This window comes from Solanum stenotomum, chromosome 7 (assembly GCF_019186545.1).
Source record: "Solanum stenotomum isolate F172 chromosome 7, ASM1918654v1, whole genome shotgun sequence".
Lineage (NCBI taxonomy): Eukaryota > Viridiplantae > Streptophyta > Magnoliopsida > Solanales > Solanaceae > Solanum > Solanum stenotomum.
The window spans coordinates 3,956,632-3,980,063 of NC_064288.1; the positions used below are offsets into that span (position 1 = coordinate 3,956,632).

Genomic DNA, 23,432 nt, shown 5'->3' on the forward strand with positions numbered 1-23,432 from the left:
GAATGATCAGGAGGTTCATCTGGACCCTCTTTATCAAAAAATTAAGAAAAATTATTTTCTAGTATATTTTATGTTTTAACCCCTTAACACAATATAATAGCCTAGCTGAACGATTAAGGGGTGCAAAATTTCTAGAAGGTGGTGAGTTTGGTTACACGACAAACTTTTTCTTTCTTAAGGCATTTTTTTACTAAAAATATGTTACAATTCAAAAAATGGCCATAGCTTTAATGCTTGAGTTTTTTCTTCCTAACATTCTTCACTAATCAAATATTTGTAGCAATACAAATATCATCCACAACAAGATATTTGTCTACTTAAAATTACATTTTTTTACCCGATCATCTTTAGTTTATTTTTAAAATTAGATTATGATTTTTTTTTTTTTTTTGCCTTTTCTTCCTTTAAATGTCATTTTCACAAGTATTAACTTTTAATTTTTCTTCTGAGAAAAAAAAGATTACTTCAAAATAACGTACTGTTCTATTAATTTTTATTTAATATATTGTTAATTTAATTTTAAACGATAATTTAGTTTATATTTAGAGAAACCCGTTTAATGAGATTATTTACTATTCACTTCTTTAAAATAATGGACCCCTTTTCTCAAATCCATGATCCGCCATTATTGGTGAGAACTCATAATTTTTCAGTCTGATTTTATTAAGTGATACACAATAATCTAGATCCTCGTACTATTATCTCATTAAATAGAATTCTCTCAGTTAAGGAGTGCAATTATTTTTTATTTTATTTTTAGTATGTGTTTTTTCCATTCTACTTTAATTTTAGCACAGTGAATAATTTATCTTTTAAAAAATAATATTATTTCATGAAATAATTCACATAGTTGAATTAAATGTAATTACACAAAGACAATTTAAATGAATAAATTCGAGGAATATTCAATAGTTGAAATCCTTTTAAAATGCAACGTGTCTGTTGAAATAATAACAAAGCGAATACCACCAACAAATGTGGTGTAGCAGATGGGTTGCTCCTCTCTTAATCAAAGAGTTTTTGTGTTTGTGCCTTGGATATGCAAAAATCATTAGGGGTCATTTGGTAGAGTGTATAAGAATAATGTTGAATATGATGTATTAGTAATGCATGCATTAGTAATGCAAGCATCATTAGTAATGCAAGCATTAGTTATGCTTGCATTATTTCTCATACATTGTTTGGTTTGATGTATTGGAAATAGCAAGCCTTGTATAAAGACTATTAAAAAATATTTGTTTACAAAAATATCCCCACATTATTATTATTATTATAATTATTATTATTATAATTATTATTATTATTATTATTAGGCTTAGAGGGTAGTTTTGTCATTAGTTAATCTAATGCATGCATTAAAACCAGTGCATTGCTAATACCTAGAAATCCATGGTATTAGCAATACACACCTTAATACACAATAGAGTGTATAACTAATGCATTAGTTATACATAGGTTGGGAAAGAGTACCAAACAAGGTACTAGTAATACATAATGCTAATGCATGCGTTATTTTTCCTAATACACTCTACCAAACGACCTGTAATAGAAAGCGCTTCACCTCAAATAGAACTCCTATACTGTGTGAATTTGAAATAGTCAGACTTCGATCTTGTTCCCTCGAATGGCCCCTACAAGGTGCAAATCCAAAAGAACATAGAATTCAATGAAGGTTTTTAAGATAAAAGGTCATATTTATTCTTATACTTTTAAAAAAATATATTATATATTTTTAATATACTTGTAATTTATTCTTACAATAGTAAAAAAAAAAAAATCTGAATATATAAATATGATTTTTTTCAAAAAGTGGGTGAGGCCCACTTATCACTTTTGTTATATTAAAGAAAGACTCAGTCTTCTAAAGCTCATTTTTTCTAAAAAGGAAAAGTTATATCATTAATAATCAAGCGGCCCACCACTAGCAAAGACTTATGAGTTAAGAGAACAGACTTCAGGATCATTGCTGTCGAGAAAAAAGAAAAAAAATACACAAATTCTCTCTTCCGTCATTAAGGTCAGCCATAAACTTAAATTTTATTTCAGTTTGGTGTATCAGATTGTGATTATCATGCATGTTTTCTTATAATTGTTTTTTTTATGGGATTAAACTGTATTTTATCTGTCTCAATTTATGTGACACTGTTTGATTTAATATAATTTGTTTTGGCACAAAATTTAAGAAAAATGTAGACCTTCTGAAATTTGTGATTGAAACCATAAATTAGGACAGATGAGGACGGATGAAGTATATGGGAGGAACCATGGAGTGTTATTTTCTACTTTGAATGTGCAGTACTGTTTTTTACTTCCTTGCTAATGTTGACTTGAATTGATAATCACTAATCAGGGCTCCTCTTTACTTTTTTTTTTAATTAATTAAATATTAGTTATCCAGAACCTACTGACCTAATAATCTGTCCCTTTAATAGGGAAGGGCTTCATTGCTTCAATGACATGATTTTATTTGGCCCGAATGTGAGACTCCCGGTCGAGGGGAGCAATCCTATCCATCCCATCACAATCTATGTCGGTGAGGTCTTGTTAGCTATTTGTGTATTTAATTAGGCTTTTGTTACTTAAAAAAAAGAGAGGAGAATCCTACTCTCATATTGTGAAGGAGCTAAGGGTGTTTTGTTAAGAAGTAAAATGTTTGTTTGGATTTTTTTACTTATTTTCTAGTCGGTGTATGTACGGAAAAATATTATTCTAAGAGCATTTATGTATAATCTGGAAAAATACTATAGGGGTGAGGAGATGGGTGAGGAGGAGACAGTGAACTTATAAATCCGAGCGTTTGAACATAAAATTTTAGCTATTCTTCATCTGCTTCAGCAAGAGATGGGATGCAATTTCATATTACATGAGGAGTCATATTGAATCAATTATGAATATGGTATAAGATGCTCATATTTCATCTGTGACTGGTATGCCACGGCTTCACATTTCAACCAAGTCTGTTATTTGTTAATTTCAGCTAAATAAGAGTTGTAATTGGTTATTACATTTTTATCGAAGACTGTAATAACAGATTTATTTATTTTTGCGATTGATGAAAGGGAATATCTTTCTTCAAGAAACCAAGGTGTGTAAAGTGTTCCTCTATGATGTGAAGTACAGAACATGTCTGTTAGACTTCTGTTGAATAATGCTAACAGATGGATCAACAATACGTATAAATTTGTGCAAAATTAGATGTAATGTATATACTTTAGCGTGTTACTGACTTACTGATAAGGGCTTGACTATAGCATGTTGTATGGCCTGTATGGAACTTTGTTTCTTCCCTTTCCTCCTTCTTGTGGTATTATCTCCTTTTATCTGACTATTTTAATGCATATTTGATGTAAGTGACACTATTCGTTAAACTAAGATCCGTGTAAGTTGCTTCTCGTGTAGGGTAAGTTTGCTACAAGAAAGAAAAAACCGACATAATTTGTCTATCTTGTGGACTCTGTGATGGACTTGCTTCACTCCTAAACTACTTAGAATGTGACAATTTCTTCATGGTACTTACTTGATACTGATTTTAATTAATATATTACCTTTTGTTGTTATCAATAAATAAATTAACTAATTAATAACTATTCTGTCATGCAATGAGGGAGCACAACAAAATGCACAAGATGTCAAGATAAAATAAATGTCTGTTATTCTTTTAGGAAAAAGCCTTCAAGTCTATGTTCTGTGCGTTTAATTAAACCATGATCTCCGCATACCATGAAGGAATATGTTTATATCTGTATTTTGGAGAGAATTCATTTAGAGGTCTGTTTTTCTGTCTTTTTATTCAACTGTATCATTTTTAATCAGTTACATGATTTTCCATTGAAAACCTCTGTTCATCAAGTAGACTTCACTGGTGTAACTAAATTCATCTGTCATCTTGCTTACTTCAAGGTTCAACGTTAAGATGACTCTGCACAGTATTCCCTGGAGTATCAAGCTGTGAACTTATCGTCATAGGAAACTACGTTGAACTTTTTTAATGCTATGGGTTCTAGTTCATTTGGATGGCGAGGAAGGGAAGAAAATGAAGGGACAAGTAGAACCCTTTTCATTTTTTTGTTCGTTTAAAAAGTGAAAAAGGAAAGATAGTAGAGAAAGGGACTTTTCTCATTTTGACCTATTAATTTATCTTATTATTCATTTCTTTTGTCCCGCTTTATACCTTTACCTAGCCTATCCCTCCCTAGTTTCCGTAGACGGGTTGTGATCTATTTTCTTACCTCTTCTAGTTTCATAATGCTTTGGTATGTAAAGGCTGGCTATAACTTGTCCAAGATTGACTGAAGCTGAGCTGAAATATATTTAGTCCACCTATAGATATGCCAAAAAGAATGAGGGCGATTATGTTACATGCTATGTCCTGGGAATGTAGAAAGGTTACCCCTTGTGAGTTAGCTACCTGTTCGGAGAATACTGATCATATAATGGGAGTGTTTGGGGTTGTAATGGTTTAATAAAAACTACTATTCTAGTCTTGCTAGTTACCTTATTCTTTGTCATAAAAAACTGGCAATCTTGATGCCTCAGAACCTATCTTATTGATCCAAGATGTATTCTACTAGTGTTTTAAGCCCGATGTCATTTCTCTAATATATGCTCTCTTCTAGAGATGTTAGTTACTAACGGAGATCTTAAAGCGCCTTTAACTGGTGTTAGCTGAGGGCACAAGTTTAGTATTCATAGGTGCTGCTTAAGATGATTGTTTTGCTGTATTCTGTTTAGAACTCTGTAATCGGGTTGACTGGTGTTCTAAATTGAAGCGTGCAAGTATATAGTTTGCTTCCGTTTATATTCTCCGACTTTAGAGTTTAGACCATCTTTTTCCTTTGGTTTTGTTTTTTTACATTTGTTCAATTTCATCACAAACACAAATTATTTTATCCTTCTTCATTTATGAAGTAATTTTCACATCTTTTCAGTTAGCAAACCGTTGTGAAGTCATTCTTCGGCTTAAAGCCGCTAATGGTCCTTGTATATCTTTCTTTAACGATTTTCTTTGCAGTTTATTCTTATAAAGAACCTAGTGATGAGGTAATATTTTGTCTTTGGGAAGACCAAAAGGCCAACAAGGCTAGGTAAGGTGGGAGTAGAGACAAGCATTAAGTTCCATATAGAAAGTACAGAAAAACTGATGGAGTTTTCTATGTATAGTAACTGTCTGATTGCTGAAACTTTGTGCTAGAAATTATTTCTTGTAATTTTCATAAACCTGTGTGCGTCCCTCACAAACACTGAGGGAATAACGAGATGCTGGCATGGAGTTTTTTCCTTCAAAAATGTTTTTGTTTTCGTTTTGGTTGCAGAATTCTTTTAGAGCTTTCTGATTTCAGTGGATTTACGTCATGAGAGACTGGTCGCCAAGAGGTAAAAAATGGCTTAAATTTGCATCTGTAGAAACAATCGCGCGTGAACAGCTGATACAAAGCACAACATCAAGGGAAACAAAAGAAGAAATGGATGATAATTTAGAGACCAAGGGGAATTGGCTTCCTGGTGACTTGCTTTTTGAGGTTTTTCTTCTACTTCCAGCTGAAACTCTCTGCAAACTGCGTTGTGTATGCAAGTCGCTTCTCAACATGATCAACAGTACGAGTTTTATTGAAGATCACTTTCGTCAGTCTGAGAGAGTTCTAATTACTGAAATTTCCTTTCACAAGGAAAACATACGGTCACCTTTTCCACTACCTTCAGATAAGAAGAATGAACTTTATTTCCATTTCTGGGATATCCATAGCGGCAAAGGCCATAAAGTTTGTATGCCAGATACTTTGGGGAACATAAAGTGCATTTTGGCTGCCTGCAATGGTTTGGTCCTTGCCAAGATTGCGAAAAATGGAGGTCTAGTTGTTATGAATCCAAGTACACGGAACCACGTTAGAATGCCTCTTGGTACGATTGGCTTCGCGCAGGAGTGCTATGCCTTCATGTTCAGCCATTTCACAGGTTCTTATAAAGTAGTACACTTATTCCGCGGTAACTCTAGAAACATTCGCTGTGAGATCCTGAACCTCACAACAAGATCGTGGCATGCAGTGGATGGACCTAAATCAGGAGAATTTGGATTGATCACAACTCATAGATCTGTTTCAGCAATTGGTGCTTTGTATTGGCTTCCACAGATTGATGGCTGTAACCATGTTGTCTCCTTGGGATATCATGATGAGAAATTCCTAACTGTACCTCTACCAATCAGCAGCACGAAAAACGATCGACTCGTTGAAATTGGAGGGTCCCTGAGCTTCATAACTCATGCCACATTGAATTTGATTCAGGTATGGATACTGAAGAATGGGAATTGGTTAAAGAGGTATAGTATCAACAGGTTATATGATATCACAGGATTTATTCCCCTTTGTGCGTCGACTAAGGAGATATTTTTCCAGAGAGAAGAAGGATACCCTTTGTTACATATTTACAACTTTGAAGCTGAAGAAATGCAGGAGATCAATTTTAAAGGCACCAACAGAGTTGGAGATCTTTATATGCCTCATGTAAAGTCCCTTGTTTCATGGGATAATCCTCAACTTCAATGAGATGTGTAATATATGGCATTAAAACTTTGAAGTTAATATTATGGTTCTGCAATAAGAAACTTAAATATGTAAAGTTAAAGAGATGAAATGAACTTAACATGTGCATTCACTGTTTATTTATAATATTCGGTCTGGTATGCATAAGAAAAAAAGGCTTTAGCAATGTCAATGAAGGATTTTGTTGCAGTAACATGAAAAACAACCAAATTTCATACAAGGCATCAAGAGAATCCACTGTAAAAGTAAATCATATTTGCTAAGCTATTGCTATGTATGTGCTGGATCCAGTAAACAAGGCACAATCCAAAGACACGAATTCAGTCGAATATCCAGTTTCCAAGAAGGCCAGAAATAGTTGCAGGGACACCTTGGCTACCTAGCCTTGCTGATTTCAAATGAATAGTTGAGCTCCAAATGACATCTTTTATCATCATCCATAAACTGCAGAAAACAAGTCCACAGAAAAACCAAATTCATCAACATCTTCACTCACCAATAGGAACAGTAAAGTGAAACGAAAACTGGAAAACACATAGAGAAGCCAGAGATGTACAGAGTCATTAAGTTGCGGAACATGCACACAACACCTGGTACAGGCAATAGTGTTAAAAGGATGGATACAAAAGCAAAACGGCTTCTTTTATACTGCAGATGGATTTACTGGTTACAGCAGGTTATTTACTTCTATTTTCTACGTTGCAAAATTAGGCTTTTCACAGACAATTACATGTCGGAGTGCACTTTATCATAGTGCAAACACACGCAGCATTGTCGTGCATAAGTTATGTTCTATTTTCAGAATGCAGGATTGAAAAATATCTCTTTTCTATTATAAATCTATTACTCAAGTCCATGACACATATTGTCTGTTTTGCCACAACAAGCCTCACGGATTTGTCCCTTGGGCTACACCATAATTGAGTACAAAAGAGATGTGAACTTGTGTTACACCTTATAAAGTTCACTTTCCTCTCTTATCCTGATGTATGATTCAGGTATCATGTGCACCACTTTTTTAGAAGTTTGTTAGCCTAGAAGGTTGTCAATCCTTCTCTTGACCCACACTCATTGGCCATCTCTCTGTCATGGGTGTCACCTTACTTGATCAAACTAATTACGTTTTCTAAATACCAGTTAAATGAGTTATGTTTGCAAAGAACGTAAACTGTTAGACAAACAAAATCCTTCTGTTTTAAACTAGACAATTATTATTGATGTATACATCAGATGGATCATATTTCACTTTTAAGTCCTACGTACAACCCACAAATTGGACATGCACACAACAAAAGTATATCCCTACTGAGACCAAGCACTGATTTTTCTAGCAGTTTTTCTATTTGTCTCATTGTCTGCATGAATGCACAGATTAATCAGCGCACACTCAACAAGAATGTGATATGAACTCTACTTATTTAGTATGTAACTGCAGATGTTTCAACATTTCTAAACAGAAGAAAAATATTTATAGCATCCACATTAGCATACCTCCATTAAAATAACGGGCTTCAATGAAAAATCAAGAATATAAAAAATTTTAGAAATAGCAAACATAATAGACATAATAAGGCGCTTTATGTATAGTTTCAATAATTGCGCTCCATAGCTATAGTTCTGTTTACTATGGAGACTGCCGTTTGTATATTTCTGCACGTTTGTATATATCGCTTGCGAATATACAAATAGGGTAAGTATATACAAATTATGTATTTATACATTTAAGAATTTTTCAGAACTCCATTTGTATATATCGCTTGCCAATATACAAACAGGGTAATTTACTATGATTTTTTTATACAAATAGCTAGGGTAAGCATATACAAAATTTTGGATTTATACCACCGAATTATACAAATCAGGCGAATAGCAAGAATTGGGAAAACTATAGCCGCGAATTATAATTTTCTTAAACTATAGCTATATACCTAATATAGGCTAAGTGTTTGGTATTCTGCATAATTTTTTCTATAATTATCACGAAAGAAATATCCAAATTCAAGCTCAAAAGAAAGAAGATTAGGCCATGAAACCCCAAAGAGATGGACGTTTAAAGCCAAAGTTTCCTAATTTAAAAGTTCCATATTTTAAATCTTCCTAGATATTATTTCCATAAAAGTAGGATTTAAATCCCATTATATTTGGGATAGTTAGTGTTTTCTTGTATTTCTCTCACACACAAAAAAGAGATATTTTTTTAAAAGAAACGTATTTCATTTTTTCTCTCGAAACACAAAATCCTCCTTCGAAAATTGGAATAATCCATATATTAGATGATATTATTGAGTACAATTTAATAATTAAATAGTAATATATTAGATGATATGATTGAGTATCAAAATTTGGGGGAGTAATTTTTTCTTACCAAAATTACGAGTAAAAGAAATAAGAAATAAAATATGGGGTAAGTGGAAGACAAATGGTAAACAATCAATACAGTCGCCTTAAGCTCGTGACTCGAGAAAATCATAATTACACACTACCTAATATATGTTGAGTGGTCTTTCCCAAAAATATGTTAAGTGTTACTATAGAGTTCGTATATATCCCCTTCTAGTATTTTTTTTTCATTGTTTTATACAAATTCAATAATTTGTTACATTTAATTTGACATTAAATAAATAATTAACCTTGAGTTACAATTAATAAATTTATTAATGTTCCGTTGAATTGATTTTATTTTTCAACAATTTGAAAAATACAAAAATATCACCTCACATTATTACTTTGTATTAAAAAAGATGAAAGAAAAATCACATCTTTTCAATATTTTGTACGAAATAGGGTTAGTAGGTGTACTCAAGTACCATTAGTGAAGATTTGAGGACACCTACTAACCCTATTTCTCACAAGCTATTATAAAGATTTGATTTTTCTTTCACTCTTTTTAATACTAAGTAATTAATGTGAGGTGATGTGTTTATTATTTTGTAGAATCCAAACCTATTGAGAGATAAAATTAATTAAACGAAACATTACTAAATTTATTAATTATAACTCAAGGTTAATCATTTATTTAATTTCAAATAAAATAACATGCAACACATTATTGAATTTGTATAAAATAGTGAACAGGGAAAAAAACAAAATAAAATATTGGAAGGAGATATGTACAAACTCTATGATAACACTTAATATATTTTTGGGGAAGACAAACACTCAACATATATCAGGTGAAGTGTAATTATGATTTTCTCAAGTCACGAGCTTAAGGTGGTTGCGTTGATTGTTCACCATTTGTCTTCCACTTACCCCATATTTCATTTCCCAATTCTTATTTCTTTTACTCGTAATTTTGGTAAGAAAAATTACTCCCCCAAATTATGATACTCGATAATATCATCTAGTATATTACTATTTAAATATTTAACTATGCTCCATATAATATCATCTAATATATTAAACTATTTAAATATATGGATTATTCCAATTTTTCGAGGATTTTGTGTTTCGAGAGAAAAAATGAAATATATATATTTTTTAAAAAAATATATATCATTTTTATCTCTTCTTTTATTTGTGTGAGAAATAAAAGAAAACACCAATTATCTAATAGAGAAGTTAAATCAAAGGTGATCTAGACTCCTATTTCAAAGAAATTAGAGACAACGATTAGTATAAGACTAATCACCTTCTTTAATTACTTTAATAGAAATCAAAGATATCAAGTTAAGAATTTATTTTACCTCTTAAAAAATCATTCTTATAAAATGAATCCATAGTAACCAGTCCACACACAAAGGTGTAAAAAAGAGAAACTCTCAAATAATATTAATCATGTCATTTCTCATTAAAATTACCTAAATACACAACTTATTTTATCATATTTTCTAAAATTTGAAAAAATTACAAAAATCCCTACTCTCTCCTACTCTAGGATACATCACTTTACGCGATGTATTGGTCGGATGCATCACTTTATGCGATGTATCGGGACGTTGAATGATGTATTTGAAATCGAGACGTGATGTATCCGAAATCAGGATGCAATTTATCGGGACATTTTGGGATGTATCCAGGTTCCACCAAATTTAAGGGATTTTTGTAATTTAGAAAAAAAGTAAGAATATGATGTAATTAGGTTCTTAACACTATGGAATTTGTGTAAAATTTCTTTAAAATTAATGGGATTCAATGAAAAATCAAGAATATATGTTAAGAACTAATTCATTGAATCCCATTAATTTTAAGGAAATTTTACACAAATTCCATAGTGTTAAGAACTAATTACATCATATCCCTACTTTTTTTCTAAATTACAAAAATCCTTAAATCTGGTGGAACCTGAATACATCCCAAAATGTCCCGATAAATTGCATCCTGATTTCAAATACATCCCAATACATCACGTCTCGATTTCAAATACATCATTCAACGTCCTGATACATCGCATAAAGTGATGCATCCGACCGATACATCGCGTAAAATGATGTATCCGAGAATAGGAGAGAGTAGGGATTTTTGTAATTTTTTCAAATGATAGAAAATTTTAGAAAAATATGATAAAATAAGCTATGTGTTTAGGTAATTTTTCTAATTTTAATGGAGGTATGCCAATGTGGATGCTATTAGATAGGAATGTCAACTCTCAAATATATTATCTAGTGCCGATTCAAAAACAATGGAAAGGTTAAAATTTGTACTATCTTTAGGATACACTAGATTTATATCAGTGGAAAGTTAATACGTAATGACCACTATATTTGTTCTCGTGGACAAGCTAGACTTATAGAATGATTTCACTAATGAAATGAACAATACCAAGTGATATTGAATCCAATAGGAATATAAAATGCTCTTACCTTAAGTTTAGCTGTATATGTTCCTCTTGCAAGTGCACCTGAAGGAGTGGTCTCCTCTTCTAACATATGTATGTAAGGTTCTCGCAGAGGAGCAAAGGTGCCAAGCATTCCCTTACTTTGATCAACTGACATTCAAATGACCGAACAACGATATGTTATGAAAGTTAATAACAGAAGTAAGTGAATATTGAAAAGTGGAGGTAATACTTGTTTAGTATTAAGTTATTATTTCATTGAACATAACGTTGAGCCTAATGTTAGGATAGTAACCAAAAGAAATTGTGCAAGCATTTTAGCTAAAAAAAAAAGTAAATCAAGTTGGCATAAATGCATGGGATTGATGAAAAAGTAGAACTAGAGATAATAGAACGAGAAAAGTGCAAGAATTTAATGTGGTTCGGCAAGCATATGGTTTACATCCATGGGGAGTTGGATTGTTCTTTTCACTGTGATAATTAAATAAATTTCTCACTTGGATACATTATCTAACCAACCAAATCCTTGCACTCTTTCCAACTGATAAAGAACCATTGAATAAACCGCCTGCCTTCCTACTCTTTCTAGTTCTATTCCACGATTGGCGCACCTTGCCTCAAACGTTTGTCTACAATTTTTATAGACAGAAATGCATTTTATACCTCCTGTTAAAGGGAAACCCAGATAAGGAAAAATCTACTATATGAGCCCATTCATACTTGAACGAATCTCTTTCAACAAAGGAAATCACATCTATCTATATATAGTAAAGCTAGGCATATAGTATGTGATTTGGCACCTCTCTTAGGCTATCATTGGTAGAAATATCTTTTTTGTCAATTTTCTGACCTTTTTCTCTTATATTTCCCTCAAAATATTGGCTGAAAAATAAAATCATTTTATCAATACAAACAACAACAACAAACCTGATGTAGTTAAATTATGAGAGATTAATACACTTTAAGCATTACTGTAATTAGAAGTTACGCAAATGAAAAAATATTTGCTAGAAATATAGTGATTAAATTAGGGAAACTGCTATGGAATGTGAGATATATAACTTGTGATGACAAATGCTATTTAATATGGTAAGTGAGTCTTTTACTATGATCAGGCAGATCAAACATTGATTATTTTATATACTTGGGGGTTATTTGGTAGAGTGTATAAAATGATGCTCAATGGAGTGTATTGATGTTTGCATTAATAATGCTTGTATTAGTTATGCATAGATTATTTCTTATGCATTGTTTGAATTGGTGTAATAAAAATAGTATGCATTGTACAAAAATATTTATTTACAAAATATCCTCCATTATTATGGTGGAAAAGATGTAAAAATGTTTTTGAGGGGTAATTGAGTCTTTACCCATGTTAATGCATGTATTAAATTTCTTTGCATTACTAATACCTAGAAATCCATGTTATTAGTAATACATTCCTCATTACACAATAGAGTTATAATAGCATGAAAAAGTGTACCAACAAGGAAATACTAATACACAAAGCTAATACATGCATTATTTTTGCTAATACACTCTACCAAACGACCCCTTATTGATAAAGTAATTCTGTTATGCACTAACTATTTATAGATTTTAAGTGGATTTTTGGACATACTCTAAAATGCATGCTCGGAGATACTTTTCGTTGGTTTTAGGAATAGGTTATTGAAAATGAGGAGTTGAAGTCATTCTGCCTATCATAAATGAGGTAATTTCCAAAGATACAATCTCAGATATACCTATTAAGCAGAAAATTTTTATTTAACAAACCTTCAAATTTGTCATTGGAACAAGCCTTTACCTGTATATTAAGTGTTTTATGTCCTTTCGCTGTACAATTATATTACTCTTTGTTTTATCTTATATATACTTCTTATACTTCACTTTTCGAGAATCAAACTAAAGGAATTTTCACAGTATTTAAAGTATTTTTTGACCATATTATATGACAATAATTGCAACTTATCGGACTTATTCCGTATCCTCTCCTTTCTTTTGATATTTTGTTTATTATTCTCTATGATACAACAATGGTAATTAGTTGATCAATGAAAAGAAGATAACGGAAGGAAAAAAGGTGGAGTTGTAGAAAATTGAGGGGTGTAAAATCAGCTTATTTCATTCATCTTGATCCCTAGGTTTAGGTACATGTTCATTGTAGTAGTTTAACACTAAGCCTAATCTGGAAGGATCAACATCAACTAAACATCAACAATAAGACTAATCTAGACAGCTAAAGGATGAAATTTATTTTCAGAAGACTTTCAAATGACTGGGAGGTCGAAAGAGTGGCTGCTTTGCTTGGTAGAATAGGAACCTTCACAGGGACTACCAATGAACCTGACACCATAAGATGGAAACACAACACAGATGGCCAATTCACAGTCAATAGAGTTTACAAGAGGGGACTATCAAAGTTGTCAGGAAGAAGTAGAGGGTCCCCGGAAAGCTACCAGGAAAAGCATGGCACCAACCAAGGTGAAATGCTTCACCTGGCTGACAGTGAGAAAGGCATGCCTCACTCATGAAGCCATCCAACTGAACAAATGGCTGAACACACTGCAGATTTGTTGATCTGCTGGATCAGAAAGGAGGAATTAAAAGCCGGAAGAAATGGTGAAAAACTGGCCCAGCTTACATATGGTGGACCATATGGAAGGAGAGGAATGAAAGAATTTTTATGGGAAGATCAAATTCCATTCAGAAGATCAAAGGAAAAATGCATTTCCACTCTTTATTTTTGGTGTAAAGAACAATGTATAGAAGATGAAATACAGATAATGGACTTCCTAGGCTTTTTGTAATTAGTTATCGTTGTAATCACACTTTTGGAGGTGGCCAGCATAAAGGGTATGCTGAAGAATACATGTTACAGGTTTCAAAAAAAATAATCAACTAAAAAGGCATCTATACATGTATGCCTCTTTAGCAATTTCAATGGAGACTGCTTTGTTTAAGATTTAAAGAGTGATATTGTAAGCAATTTGATAATTGTATCTCTATTTCTTATAGTTATCCAATTTTTCACTTTCTCATCACTCAATAGTATAAATTGGAAAAGAAGGAAATTACTCTACAAAAAAAGAGAGAATTCAGTATGAAGAAGCAAAAAAAACTAATTCTGATAAATGCTTGTGAGAGATATAATGTAAATAGAAATTACGTACTTATAGTTCGTATGATTTTTTCTTTTTCTGAAGTGGAAATTTAAATGGTGGGGGAGGGGAGGCACTAAAGAAATAGAGGGACACAGATGTGAGTTAGTGTTTTTTTATCTCCGAAACAAACTAACATAGAATAACTCAGTGTTTTGGACGGCGAAAGGCAACAAGGGCCTGCCTCGCCACGAGGCGAGGCGCTCACCTTTTTGAATTAAGGTGCCAATTAATACCAACAATTAAAAATTTTAATTGCATTTATAAATATCCAAAATCTTAATAGCAATAACATATATTAGCAAACATTTCAATTCAAAAACTAATAGTAGATATTAAAAGTCTAGAACTTGAATGAACCAATAATTCAAAATACTATATTAATTAGTATAAAACTAAATTAAGTAGGGAAGAAATAATTATAGAAGAATAAAATTATTTTAAAAAAAAAAATATATATATATATAGCCAGTGAGCAGCAGAGCAGTACAACATAACAGAAGAACAGAGCACACAGTTCACACTTCACCACCAGTCTACCACTAAAAATAGAGGTCTGCAAAACAAAGCAGCATAGTCGTACTGCTGAAAAATAGAGAAGAAGAAGAAAAGAAGGGAAGAACTAGAAGAGAAGAAGAGATTCGCGTAAGTCTCCAGGGACGTACCTGAACAACAGTCGCGTAAATCGTACCTGAGCAGCAGCGTCGCGATTCGCGAAGGTCACGTAAGTCTCTAAGGGTCGCGACTTGCGAAATCTGAGGAGGAGCAGCAGTCGTGACGCCTAATCTGAGGTGAGTTTGCAAAAATACCCAAAAAAAACCTAATTTTGGCTTTTAATTATTAAATCAGGCTTTTTATTATAAAAAAAAAAGGCGACGCCAACTGCATTACCACGTCAATAGCCAGTCGCCTTTTGATCGTCATGGCATGCCTTTTAGAGGTCGCCTCACCTCGCTGGAAATAGGCGGCGAGGCCTCGCCTCGCCTTGTCGCCAAAGGCGAAAGGCGCTGGCCTTTAATAACACTGGAATAACTTTAAAAATTCACATTCCATAATGTGAATCTAATATTTCTTATTGTTGCTTTAAAAGACAATTTTACTCTATAGACTTGTAGATTGATTTTTGAATAAGCATCTTACTTTTGAGTATTGTAGTTGAAAAGAAAACTCGAGATTGAATAGCTTAATTTATGGTAAAAATATTATGCAGTCATGTATTTAGCAAAATTACAAAAAGAAATGATTGGAATATGCAAGTAAATTTCACCATAGAAGAGTGATTCAACTCCTAAAATCACTCAATGTTTTCCTGTGTAAGTGTTGCATACAAAAAAAGACGACGATATATGTATAGTAAATGGTAATAACCTCACTTACAAAATGTGGTAAAATTCTTTTTATGTAAATATGCCAAAAAATTGAACCAAATATGAGTCGAACAAAAGTTTAGATCACAATGTACATCGTATACAGAGTTGAAATTTCTAAAATTTCACGAACATGTTATTATAGAGAAGACAATTATTTATAAGATCAGCCATCAATAGGTTTTTCATGACCGCCTTAAATTCCCTAGTCATCTAAGAAACCAAATCACGCAACATTTGTTAAGATTCCATCCAATGAAGAGAAAGAATCCACTGGGTGTTCCTTAAAGCCTTATATCCAAGCCTGACATGGAATAGAGGCCAAAAGACTTGGTCTCCAAGTTTGTGGATTCTTTATCTTCATTTAAAAAAAAAAAAAAGAGAAAGAATCCACAAACTTGGAGACCAAGTCTTTTGGCCTCTATTCCATGCCAGACTTGGATATAAGGCTTTAAGGAACACCTAGTGCAGAACCATAATCCATATTGACTGTTTCATGAAAATCACACACAATCTACATGACTAAAACTTAAAAACTAAATGATTCAATTCACATAGCATAACATGGTCTTTTCAGTTGATAAATGCACAACTCGAATAAGTCCTCTACTTGAATAAACAAATGTAATCATGTTGTCTGACAACATGATTGGATGTGAGGTGACCATTATAAATTTGAAGGCTTCTTTTCGAACTTCAAGATCCACAATATACCTATGTGGATATTTAAAGAGGGGAGATAATTAGAAGCCCAAAAAGAGAAGAAGATGCATGTCTTTGGTCTTAAATTAGAAATCCCAAAGTTAGAGAGTACTTAGTATTTTTCTTAGAAAAATGAACCCCAGAATAAATACGTTATTAGATCTTTCTTTTGAAAAGTGATTGTTTTGGATTATCCCATGAACTACTTGTAGTAGTAATTCATGTATGAGTACATATCTCTTCTCCCTTTGGATTGTATCTCGTATTTGAATGTTAATTTATTAGTTCCTAGATTCTCTTCATTTGTTTCTTTGAGTTGATTGCATTTCAATTCTAAATCAACCCTTCCTTTCTAGATTTAAGATTATTGGTTGCATTTATATATGTCTAGGTAATTAATTACTTAGGTGTGTATTTTTCCCAATAATTATCTTAATCTTCTAATCCTTTTATTGCTTTCCATAATTTTTCTTGAGGTTCATGTGGGATTGAAGAATTCATCTTCTTCTTTGAATTCCTAAACCCGTTTCACATCACAACTGCACCATGAAATGCAAGTATTTAATCCCTATGAGCTTGGCTGTCCAACAAAGCATTTTTTAAGCATAGGGTGCAAAAGAAAGAGGAAATGAGACTAGAAATCAAACCTTGAAGACCAACCTTCCATACTATATTGTGTAGGCCAAACCAGAAACAATGTTGTGCAGAACACTAAATGTTAGCTTAAGCCAATACTCAGAGCCCTCCCTGAGCGTAAAGAGAACAAAATTGCTTTGTTCTTCTTTGCTAATACACTCTACCAAACGACCCCTTATTGATAAAGTGATTTTGTTATGCACTATCTATTTATAGATTGGAAGTGGATTTTTGTACATAATCTAAAACGCATGCTCGAAGATACTTTTTGTTGGTTTTAACCAGTGTTATTAAAGGCGAGCGACTTTCGCCTTTGGCGACAAGGCGAGGCGAGGCGACCTCTAAAAGGCGTGCCATGGCGATCAAAAGGCAATTGGCGACTAACGTGGTAATGCAATAGGCATCGCCTTTGTTCATAAAAAAAAAGTCTGATTAATAATTAAAAGCTAAAATTAGGGTTTTTTTTAGGTATTTTTGCAAACTCACCTCAGATTAGGCGTCACGACTGCTACTCCTCTTCTCCTTAGATTTCGCAAGTCGCGACCCCTAGAGACTTACGTAACCTTCACGAATCGCGACGCTGCTGCTCAGGTACGATTTATGCGACTGTTGTTCAGGTACGACGCTGGAGACTTACGCGAATCTCTTCTTCTCTTCTAGTTCTTCCCTTCTTTTCTTCTTCTTCTTCTTCTCTGTTTTTCAGCAGTACGACTATGCTGCTTTGTTTTTCAGACCTCTATTTTTAGTGGTAGACTGGTGGTGAAGTGTGAACTGTGTGCTCTGTTCTTCTGTTATGTTGTACTGCTCTGCTGCTCACTGGCTATGTATATTTTTTAAAAAAAAATAATTTAATTCTTCTATAATTATTTCTTCCCTACTTAATTTAGTTTTATACTAATTAATATAGTATTTTGAATTATTGGTTCATTCAAGTTCTAGACTTTTAATATCTACTACTAGTTTTTGAATTGAAATGTTTGCTAATATATGTTATTGCTATTAAGATTTTGGATATTTATATATGCAATTAAAAATTTTAATCTTTGGTATTAATTTGCGCCTTAATTCAAAAAGGCGAGGCAGGCCCTTGTCGCCTTTCGCCGTCCAAAACACTGGTTTTAGGAATAGGTTATTGAAAATGAGGAGTTAAAGTCATTCTGCCTATCATAAATGAGGTAATTTCCAAAGATACAATCTCAGATATACCTATTAAGCAGAAAATTTTTATTTAACAAACCTTCAAATTTGTCATTAGAACAAGCCTTTTCCTGTATATTAAGTGTTTTATGTTCTTTCGCTGTACAATTATATCACTCTTTGTTTTATCTTATACATACTTCCCAGATTTCACTTTTCGATAATCAAACTATAGGAATTTTCACAGTATTTAAAGTATTTTTTGACCATATTATATGACAATAATTGCAACTAATCGAGCTTATTCCGTATCCTCTCCTTTCTTTTGTTGATTTTGTTTATTATTCTCTATGATACAACAATGATAATTAGTTGATCAATGAAAATAAGATAACGAAGGAAAAAAGGTGCAGTTGTAGAAAATTGAGGGGTGTAAAATCAGCTTATTTCATTCATCTTGATCCCTAAGTTTAGGTACATGTTCATTGTAGTAGTTTAACACAAAGCCTAATCTGGAAGGATCAACATCAACTAAACATCAACACTGAGACTAATCTAGACAGCTAAAGGATGACATTTGATTTTCAGAAGACTTTTGAATGACTGGGAGGTCGAAAGAGTGGCTGCTTTGCTTGGTAGAATAGGAACCTTCACAGGGACTACCAATGAACCTGACACCATAAGATGGAAACACAACACAGATGGCCAATTCACAGTCAATAGAGTTTACTAGAGGGGACTATCAGAGTTGTCAGGAAGAAGTAGAGGGTCCCCGGAAAGCTACCTAAAAAAGCATGGCACCAACCAAGGTGAAATGCTTCACCTGGCTGACAGTGAGAAAGGCATGCCTCACTCATGAAGCCATCCAACTGAACAAATGGCTGAACACACTGCAGATTTGTTGAGCTGCTGGATCAGAAAGGAGTAATTAAAAGCCGGAAGAAATGGTGAAAAACTGTCCCAGCTTACATATGGTGGACCATATGGAAGGAGAGGAATGAAAGAATTTTTATGGGAAGATCAAATTCCATTCAGAAGATCAAAGGAAAAATGCATTTCCACTCTTTATTTTTGGTGTAAAGAACAATGTATAGAAGATGAAATACAGATAATGGACTTCCTAGGCTTTTTGTAATTAGTTATCGTTGTAATCACACTTTTGGAGGTGGCCAGCATAAAGGGTATGCTGATGAATACATGTTACAGGTTTCAAAAAAAATAATCAACTAAAAAGGCATCTATACATGTCTATACATGTATGCCTCTTTAGCAATTTCAATGGAGACCGCTTTGTTTAAGATTTAAAGAGTGATATTGTAAGCAATTTGATAATTGTATCTCTATTTCTTATAGTTATCCAATTTTTCACTTTCTCATCACTCAATAGTATAAATTGGAAAAGAAGGAAATAACTCTACAAAAAAAGAGAGAATTCAGTATGAAGAAGCAAAAAAAAACTCATTCTGATAAATGCTTGTGAGAGATATAATGTAAATAGAAATTACGTACTTATAGTTCCTCTGATTTTTTCTTTTTCTGGAGTGGAAATTTAAATGGTGGGGGAGGGGAGGCACTAAAGAAATAGAGGACACAGATGTGAGTTAGTGTCTATTACCTCCGAAACAAACTAACATAGAATAACTTAGAAAATTNGTTATCCAATTTTTCACTTTCTCATCACTCAATAGTATAAATTGGAAAAGAAGGAAATAACTCTACAAAAAAAGAGAGAATTCAGTATGAAGAAGCAAAAAAAAACTCATTCTGATAAATGCTTGTGAGAGATATAATGTAAATAGAAATTACGTACTTATAGTTCCTCTGATTTTTTCGGAGTGGAAATTTAAATGGTGGGGGCGGGGAGGCACTAAAGAAATAGAGGGACACAGATGTGAGTTAGTGTTTATTACCTCCGAAACAAACTAACATAGAATAACTTTGAAAATTCACATTCCATAATATGAATCTAATATTTCTTATTGTTGCTTTGATGACAATTTTGCTCTATAGACTTGTAGACTGATTTTTGAATAAGCATCTTACTTTTGAGTATTGTAGTTGAAAAGAAAACTTGAGATGGTAAAAATATTATTCAGTCATGTATTTGTAGGTGTTGCATGTGTTGCATAAAGAAAAAGACAACGATATATGTATTGTAAATGGTAATAACCTCACTTACAAAACGTGGTAAAATTCTTTCTATGTAAATATTCCAAAAAATTGAACCAAATATGAGTCGAATGAAAGTTTAGATCATAATATACGTCGTATACGGAGTTGAAATTTCTATAATTTCACAGACATGTTATTATAGAGAAGACAATTATTTATAAGATCAGTCATCAATAGGTTGTTCATGACCGCCTTAAATTCCCTAGTCATCTTAGAAACCAAATCAGGCAACATTTTTTTTTTAAAAAAAAAAAAACGAAGAGAAAGAATCCACAAACTTGGAGACCAAGTCTTTTGGCCTCTATTCCATGCCAGACTTGGATATAAGGCTTTAAGGAACACCTAGTGCAGAACCATAATCCATATTGACTGTGTCATGAAAATCACACACAATCTACATGACTAAAACTTTAAAACTAAATGATTCAATTCACACAGCATGACATGGTATTTTCAGTTGAGAAATGCACAACTCGAAGAAGTCCTCTACTTGAATAAACAAATGTAATCATGTTGCCTGACAACATGATTGGATGTGAGGTGACCATTATGAATTTGAAGGCTTCTTTTCGAACTTCAAGATCCACAATATACCTATGTGGATATTTAAAGAGGGGAGACAATTAGAAGCCCAAAAAGAGAAGAAGATGCATGTCTTTGGTCTTAAATTAGGAAGCCCAAAGTTAGAGAGTACTTAGTATTTTTCTTAGAAAAACGAACCCCAGAATAAATAGGTTATTAGGTCTTTCTTTTGAAGAGGGATTGTTTTGGATTATCCCATGAACTACTCGTAGTAGTAATTCGTGTATGAGTACATATCTCTTCTCCCTTTGGATTGTATCTCGTATTTGAATGTTAATTCATTAGTTCCTAGATTCTCTTCATTTGTTTCTTTGAGTTGATTGCATTTCAATTCTAAATCAACCCTTCCTTTCTAGATTTAAGATTATTGGTTGCATTTATATATGTCTAGGTAATTAATTACTTAGGTGTGTATTTTTCCCAATAATTATCTTAATCTTCTAATCCTTTTATTGCTTTCCATATTTGTTCTTGAGGTTCATGTGGGATTGAAGAATTCATCTTCAATTTCTTTGAATTCCTAAACCCGTTTCACATCACAACTGCACCATGAAATGCAAGTATTTAATCCCTATGTGCTTGGCTGTCCAACAAAGCATTTCTTAAGCTTAGGGTGCAAAAGAAAGAGGAAATGAGACTAGAAATCAAACCTTGAAGACCAGCCTTCCATACTATATTTGTGTAGGCCAAACCAGAAACAATGTTGTGCAGAACACTAAATGTTAGCTTAAGCCGATACTCAGAGCCCTCCCTGAGTGTAAAGAGAACAGAATTGCTTTGTTCTTCTTTGATAGGTAATGGAGTGTTTATCTCCCCAAAGTCAGACGAAAGGATTCCAACTGAGTGGAACTTAACTTCAGGTTCCATTTGTCCTAGAAAATTGATCCAAGTAGTCATTAAACAAGATTTAAAGGTTAATTGCAGCGTAAATAGTGTGCAACGTTCAGGGACAAACCATCTAAGTCGCTTTCCAGACAACCAAGCAGCTTTTCTTTCCACCTCCTCAAGCTCTCATCCTCCTACACAAACATTAATAAGGTAAAGAACAATCATGTGGAAATTCAACACATGCCAAGAGACCTAGCAAATGCAGGAGACTATTTCAAATTAAAAGAAAGGAAGTCAATAAAAAACAAACTGGAGTGAGCAAGGCAAAATTGAAAAGGAATGTCTTAGATGGTAACAGCATAGCTGATGCAACTGGGAGACAATTTCAACTTAATGAATGGAGCAAGCAAGTTAAGCAACTCCAAACCAAACTTGACAGCAAAGCAGAAGAAAGACTTTAGATGTTAACAGCACAGAAATTTCAAGAAACATCACTCACAGCAATGAGGGGAAAGCTCAAATTCTCAACCCTAAACACCAAAGAAACCTTTTTCTCCTTTAAAATATCAAAATTGGGGTAAATTCAAAAATTACTGCCAGAAGAAACAATCTACATACAACTCAGATATGCTCGTATAGTAAGCACCCTCACTTCCAACCCTAAGATTGTGAGTACCATCACCCCTCATTTCCAACCCTAAGATTGTAAGTACCATCACCCCTCATTTCCAACCCTAAGATTATAAGTTCTAGTCACCAAAGAAGCAAAAGAGGTGGAGCTCCTAGGGAAGGGATAAAAACTCAACTCAATGATCTTGAAAACAGATACAACAATAGATAAGCAGAACCCTAAAATAATCAAAGGAGTTGAGACTTAAGATGTCCATGATACATCAAAAAAACCCTCAAGAAACTCATAAAGTTGGAAGCTTTATGATTTAACAACAAAAAGATAGAGTTTTTCACCTTGTCCTTTTCAATTTGATCTTTAAGAGAAAGAAGAGGACCAGGAACAAAACTTGTTGCAGCAGCAACAGCAGCAGCAGGATCTTGATGATGGTCATCTTCTTCACTTTCTCCATCTTCTTCCTCCTTCCTCTTATCCCAAGTAGCACCGCCATGAGATGGACCTGCTTCCTCTTTCTTGCCACCATCCATCATTCTTGATTTCTCTGTTGAGAGAGCAGTGTGAAAGTGTCTTACAGCAGTAGGGACACTCAAGATTTTGGTTTGACAATTATTGAAGAGGGAAAAAAATGTGCAGAACAAGGTCCAAATTTTCAATTTTTACAGACAAAAAAACACAACACCCCTGTGTGTCCGAATTTTGTTTTCATGTTTGGTATCTAAGTATTGAAAATATATTTAAATTATTGTTTTTTTGAGTTTCATAATTAAATATCTAAATTATCATTTATTAGTTTGAAAAACACGCATTATTGGCGTATATAATACACTTTCTCTTTTATTTGAGAAAACTTTATCACGTGGCATTTCACATAGATAAAATATTACATCTTGACAAAAAATA

The 23,432-nt window shown here is 33.1% G+C and overlaps 2 protein-coding genes across 5 annotated transcripts; one reads left to right on the plus strand and one right to left on the minus strand.

Annotated features, from left to right (window-relative positions):
- The first annotated feature begins 1,891 nt into the window (after positions 1-1,891).
- LOC125870989 (putative F-box protein At3g49980) lies at positions 1,892-6,985 on the plus strand. Of its 4 annotated transcripts, XM_049551558.1 has the most exons (4): positions 1,944-2,017; positions 2,433-2,533; positions 3,400-3,509; positions 5,313-6,985. In XM_049551558.1, the coding sequence occupies exon 4, from the start codon at positions 5,352-5,354 to the stop codon at positions 6,540-6,542; it is 1,191 nt and encodes a 396-aa protein (XP_049407515.1). In that variant the 5' UTR covers positions 1,944-2,017; positions 2,433-2,533; positions 3,400-3,509; positions 5,313-5,351; the 3' UTR covers positions 6,543-6,985. The 4 variants fall into 4 exon arrangements, with proteins under 4 accessions (XP_049407514.1, XP_049407515.1, XP_049407512.1 ...); XM_049551555.1 differs by lacking the exon at positions 3,400-3,509; XM_049551557.1 differs by lacking the exons at positions 2,433-2,533; positions 3,400-3,509 and having other exon boundaries at positions 1,892-2,017.
- On the minus strand, positions 6,710-23,191 carry LOC125870994 (rho GDP-dissociation inhibitor 1-like). Its single transcript, XM_049551562.1, has 5 exons — positions 22,868-23,191; positions 22,029-22,092; positions 21,724-21,945; positions 11,342-11,466; positions 6,710-6,983 (listed from the first exon to the last, which is right to left on the minus strand). Exons 1-5 carry the CDS (start codon positions 23,060-23,062, stop codon positions 6,915-6,917), a joined length of 675 nt encoding a protein of 224 aa, XP_049407519.1. The 5' UTR covers positions 23,063-23,191; the 3' UTR covers positions 6,710-6,914.
- Positions 23,192-23,432: the final 241 nt, after the last annotated feature.